The sequence below is a fragment of the Dermacentor andersoni genome, chromosome 6 (genome assembly GCF_023375885.2).
Source record: "Dermacentor andersoni chromosome 6, qqDerAnde1_hic_scaffold, whole genome shotgun sequence".
Taxonomy (NCBI): domain Eukaryota; kingdom Metazoa; phylum Arthropoda; class Arachnida; order Ixodida; family Ixodidae; genus Dermacentor; species Dermacentor andersoni.
In genome coordinates this window covers 136,458,154-136,464,086 of record NC_092819.1, presented here as the reverse complement: position 1 = coordinate 136,464,086, position 5,933 = coordinate 136,458,154, and the positions used below count along the sequence as shown (strand labels likewise).

General features: G+C 50.8%; 1 protein-coding gene across 1 annotated transcript in view; it reads left to right on the top strand.

Annotated features, from left to right (window-relative positions):
• Window positions 1-4,331, top strand: part of LOC126523561 (endothelin-converting enzyme-like 1) — a 9,262-nt gene extending 4,931 nt beyond the window's left edge. Inside the window, exon 2 of the mRNA XM_050172161.3 lies at window positions 1,720-4,331. Within this exon, the coding sequence (XP_050028118.1) occupies window positions 1,720-3,933 (2,214 nt within the window). The 3' untranslated portion in view covers window positions 3,934-4,331. The remainder of the gene's footprint in view (window positions 1-1,719) is intronic.
• The last annotated feature ends 1,602 nt before the right edge of the window (window positions 4,332-5,933 follow it).

Below are 5,933 nucleotides of genomic sequence, written 5' to 3'. Positions count from 1 at the left end.
CCGCTAACCGGAATGTTAGAAGTGTCTTAGTTTTTATTGAAGAGGCCGTGGAAAACGGCTAGGCACACTTATCTAGGCATGTATATACAGTGGACACAGTATCATAAGCATGATAATCGCGTTAAAAAGAAAGGTCGGCCGTTCTTGATTGGCCTCGATGTTCGCAAGGGGGGTGGCGATAGTCACGCAACATAAAATAAAGAAAGCCAATAGACATGTTGTAAATAAACACGTTAGAACTGTACCCACGGAAGTGCCAAAACTTCCAACCCTAGTCTAAACGGCACCTTGAGTTCTTCGTTGTTTCAGCCCTTGCCGACAAATCATAACCAGGGGTACTGAATAATCTAAAAATAGCTGCAGCTTACATTAGGGTTAGTTATACTAATCTATTGTAAGTACAGGTGTGCGAATATTCGAAACATTTCAATAGCGAATCGAATAGTCGCTGTTAGAAAATGCGAATATTTTCGAATACATTTCGAATATTTCGAAACGTCCACTGCACCCAACTAAACATAAAATTGGTGCTAACCTGCGGTAAAGTTCAACTCCCGCGGGCATAGTATAGAATTCAAACACGAGAACTTGCCTAGTGGAGGAGGCTTTGCCACTTATGTAGCCATACTTGACAGGCCATAGACAATAGACATGTTGTAAATAAACACGTTAGCACTGTACACACGCCAGTGCCAAAACTTCCAACCCTAGTCTAAACCGCACCTTGAGTTCGTTGCTTCAGCCCTTGCCGACCACTCATAACCAGTGATACTGAATAATCTAAATATGGCTGCAGCTTACATTAGCGTGAGTTAGACGAATCTTCTGCAAGTACAGGTGTGCGAATATTCGAAACATTTCAATAGCGAATCGAATAGTGTCCCATTCGATTCGGCCTTCGAATCGAATAGTCGCTGTTCGACAATGCGAATATTTTCCAAATACATTTCGAATATTTCGAAACGTCCGCTGCACCCAATTAAGCATAATATTGGTGCTAACCTGCGGTAAAGTTCAACTCCCGCAGGCATAGTATAGAATTGAAACACGAGAACTTGCCTAGTGGAGCAGGCTACGCCACTTAACTAGCCATACTTGACAAGCTATACAACGATCATTCGCATTCTCTTAAGAGTCATGTGCATGCGAAAAGACCGCTTGTTTGCTCCTAATGCTCCATTTGTGCTTTTAATAAACAAGTCTTATTCGTAGTATGTAATGACAGAAGCTTGCTAATTTTAAGACTACCAGGGTGTGAACGTCGTTTTAGATTGTGATAACGGCTGTTTATTATTCGAAAACTATTTGAAAATTATTACATATCCGATCCGCTTCTGGTACCATTCGATACGGTATCAAAAATAACTATTCGCACATTCCTGATTGTAAGTTAAAGACAGTACGAATGACTAGGACTAAGCGACAGAGCTTGCCTTGCCTGCTCACCATACATCCTGCTCGCGCCGCTTCCTGCAATGGATGTCCCCCCGCCCCTGTTAGTGGCCGGTCTTCTACCTTATCGCAATTAAGCGCTCTTTCCTAACGTCTCCTTTCCTTTTTTCGTGGGTTGCTTCACGCCCAACCTAAGAAGCCGGCACAGAGCTTATGAATGTTTCTTACAGAGATACATAACCCCGCAGCTGAAGATACCCGACCCATGACTGACCCAGGTCTATCAGTTCTCCATTGTTGCCCTTAATTGACGATTGTCTCCCGCAGTCCCGCCCACGCATGCATTCCCTGACGTCCCGGATGCGCAGCGCCTACAGCCGCACGGCCGACGCGCGCAGCGCCCTCTGCTGCTGCGTACTCGTGGTGTCGCTGCTGCTGCTCATCGTGCTGCTGTTCCCGCGCAGTCATCGCCCGCACCACCACTTCCCGTGCGGGGCCCCACAGTGCCGCGACTTCGTCACTGCGTTGGCTGCCTCCATCAACGCCTCGCTGGACCCATGCCAAGACTTCCACAGCTACGTGTGCGACCGCTGGCGACCCAGCTTCGGAGGTCGCTCTATGCTCGAAGACTCGGCCATCGGCTTCCGCAGGCGTGTGGGCGAACGCGCCGCCAGGACGTCTCCGCCGCGGCAGTCGCAGGATAGTCACGAGAAGGCGGTCATGCTCTACAAGAGCTGCGTCGCCGAGAGGACACGAGGAATCGGCGAATTCAAACGATTCCTGCGTGAACGCCGCTTGCCCTGGCCGAAGGTGGACACACGCGCCAGCATTGTCGAAGTGGCTGTGGACCTCTCCGTGAACTGGCATTTCCCGCTCTTCTTCTACGTCTACCGTCTTTTCTCCACGCCAGGGCCAGCGATGTCACCTGGTATGAAACACTTGTCCGCGCGATTTGTCTTCACCGACGACTTTCTGGGACTGGGTCCGCGCCTTCTGCTGAAAGAACGCGAGCTGCGCAAGAACAACACCGAGTACATCTGTCAATTACGCGACGCCCTGATGGAACCTGGCGACGAGCAATCCGAGGCAGTCTCCTGCGAGCAGCTCGACAAACTTCAGAGGGAAGTTCTCGGTGACTCGACGGCAACCAGTGGCAACGAGTCGCTGGAAAACGAGACGTCGACTCTGTACGACAACATCGTCACCTTCGCCGACAATCTCACGCCGTTCGTTTCTGGTCATTACTGGTTCTGGCTGCTCACGAGAGACCAGCCAGTCGCGGTGATCTCGGATGCAGTGCATCGTGTCGAAGTCTACAACAAGATGCACATGCGAAAAGTGGGCGCTCTTTTCGGCTCGAACCGGAGGCAGACGGACCTCCTTCTCGTGGCGGGTCTCTGCGTGGTCCAAGGCTTGGGTCGTTTTGCCAGCAATCAGCTCGCCACTCTCATCTACGGCGACGACATTGCTCGTGCCCGGCGTCACCCGGACCTGTGCTACGGGCTTGTGGACCAGATGGTGCCGCGTCTGCTGTCTTCACCTTACATCGCGCTCCTGCTTGACATTGAGCGAGTCACGAAGGCCACCGAAGTGTTCCAAGCTGTCAAGTCGGCCGTCGGCAAATATGTGCGCCGGGCGGCTTGGCTGAACGGTGCCGCGCGTCCTGAGGTGTTTGCGAGGATCAACAGGAGCGTCCTCAACTTCGAAGCTGTCCTGACCGGCGAGGCCGCTGGTGTGGAAGTGCCCTCTCATGCGGCAACGGTGGACCTGCCAGACCTGGGTGAAGACTTCATCGACAACCTGAGCATCATTCCCCATACGTTCTGGGACGGCGTACATCGCGACTTGTCGGTGACGCCGTCTTGGTTCGGCTTCGCGCCAGGAAACCGCCTACAGAGCATGCGCGCCCCGGCACAGAGAACACTGTGGTGGGGAGACGTCTGGCACCAGCACAACGCGTCGCCGTTCTTCGCGTTGTCTCCTCGCGATGTCGTCATCCCCAACCTGTACGTGCTGGAGTCTGTGTTTCCGACCGCGGCATATGAGAGCGTTAACTATGGCCTCATGGGTTCGCTAATAGCCCGCCAGCTGCTAACAATGTCCTTTAGGGTAGCTGGCACAGACGGTTCTCACAAGTCCAGGTTAGATCAACTCGCTACGAAAGATAGCGTGCGCTGCGTTCAGGAGGCCTTTCAGCGCGGCGACCTTAACGGCACGGAGTTCGGAGAGGATCGCAGAGACACGGATGCCATGCTTGTGGCGGTGGCCTCATTGAAGCCACTGTTAGATGCGCTCTCCGCGAGTCCCGGCTACCCGGAGTGGAACCTCGGCTTTGAGGACTACAGCGCCGAGCAGCTCTTCTTCCTGGCGCTCTGCTTTCCCAGCTGCGTGTTACGGGAGGACGAAATGGAGCCATGGCGAGGTCTTAACCAAGCGTCCTGGTGCAACGTACCGCTGATGCTTTTTGACGCGTTCGGAGAGGCCTTCCACTGCCCGCCAGGGAGGGCGATGAATCCTCGTTCCAAGTGCGCGGCGTGGTGACAGTGATGGCGGATGCGTGGACGTTTTGTGGCTTATTTTGTGTGACTCTCCGCTTGTGCCTTTTTGTGTATTGGCAAACTTCACTTGAAATAATTATTGAAGCTACATGATTGCTATATAGAAAACGGCCCACAGTATCTTTATTTTTCTTACTTCGAGGTATAATGCGGTTACTTTGTATAGCCGATGACGTAGCAATATCATTCTTGTCGAATTGGGCCGAACTGTTTTCAATGACGATGTGTCTGAAACCAGACAGCAGTTTTTATTTGTTTACGCTTATATTATGTGGTCTTCAACTTTCCATTGTCGAACTTGTGTGCAATGTTGTGTTCGTTGCTTTGGCTCTGAGTTTTAATAGACACATTTCACTGGGCGATAAACCAAGATGGACTGCCCTTGCAGCGTGTGCGTGCTGCTCTTCAAAACAGAAGTATCTGACTTCACTGCGGCGTGCACGTCGAATTGCATTGTCATTACCCCCAAGGGGTTTATAGAACGCGATTGAAATGAGTAAGTTAGATTTCACTGTTGTACACATGTATAAGTGCAGGGATGATACTTGTAAAGTATCACAGCTGACAGTTTCTTGTCGAAGTTTTGGCTCGTCAATATGACCGAAGCTATCAAGACGATAGACCGTGGAGGATGGACTGTATGGCGAGTGCACACTTTCGAATAATTCGTTTCTTTTTCTTCACGAGGCACTGTTCAAACCCAAATACACGAAGAAATGGGAACGCTAGAGTGCTGTAGCTGGATATGCACGCATGAAAAGTGAACTTTTTACAGAAGCGGGACGAAATAGGGATGTTCTCGCGCTGGACATGGTTTTAGCGGCGCCACTTTCGGTGTTTGAGGCAGCATTAGTGCTGCAGTAAAATGGCGATGCTTGTGCGCGCAAACTAGAGAGCGACTCGTTCGTGTTGCTTCCCGTCGTGCCTCTCTTATAGCTTTAAATTGTGGGCGACCCAGAAATCGATGCTTGCGTTGTAAAGCATAGAGCTGGCTTTGTATCTTTGGTCACCTTTCGTGGTGGTTGGCTGCCGGTCTTTCTTCGCCGATGCAAAGGCGCTGGTGTGCGCGCTCTCGCGCAGCCGACCTGAGGGGACACGTTCATCGCCGAAGCTAGCTTACTCTAATCGTGCAACGAGAGCTTTGTGACGTTTTAAGGCTTGGCTGCTATATTAGCAGTATTAACAGTAAACACATTGAAGGAACATGGTGCTTGTTGCCTTGCGAACTTAAAAAAGAAAAACGCCAATGCGAATAACTTATTGCTGCAATTATTGCCATAATATATAAAGACACACAGAAGTTTGTATGGAGAAATATTAAGAAAAAGAGAATGTTGGCCGCCTGTAAAACTCTTTGTGCGGCGGCCTTGTTGAAGGATCGCTGGAGCGGTTTGTACATGTTTTCTAGACATGTAGGGTAAAGCTGCCGTAATAGATTAGCGCCAGAATTTAAGTAAGCGTATCATATTGAGAGAGTAACGAATGGTTACAAGTTATCCATCTCCCATGCCGCGCTTTTCCTCCGCAACTTGCTCGCCGAGCTAACGTAGGTAAGATGCGTTTCGCTGGATCTGCGATATGATGTGACGTGTTGTGTGTCGTCGTCGTGTCGTCGGTATCTTGGAGCCAGCGTGCGAAGTCTCTCCAACCTCTCCGCTAGCCGCCTAGCCATTGATCCCCAGCGAGAGCGTTCCGAGCAGCGTCCTTTGGGAGCGTTCTGCCACAGCGCCTTATTTCGGTTCACTTCCGGTTCATCTTTCCGAGGCGGTGTCCCTTTTCCCATATCTCGCGTATATATGCGGCAATATCTCCTTTTCTCTGCAGTTAGCGAAAGCGTTGCAGCTCGCCCGTGTTCGCTCTCTCTCCGTCGTACGCTTGGGCTGCCGCTCTTAAGCGATATGTGTTCCAACTGGAGGCCGTTGATGTTAAGAACGCACTGGTTGAGTAGTTGAGTAGGTTGAGTATTCTTTTTCGTCGTGTGAA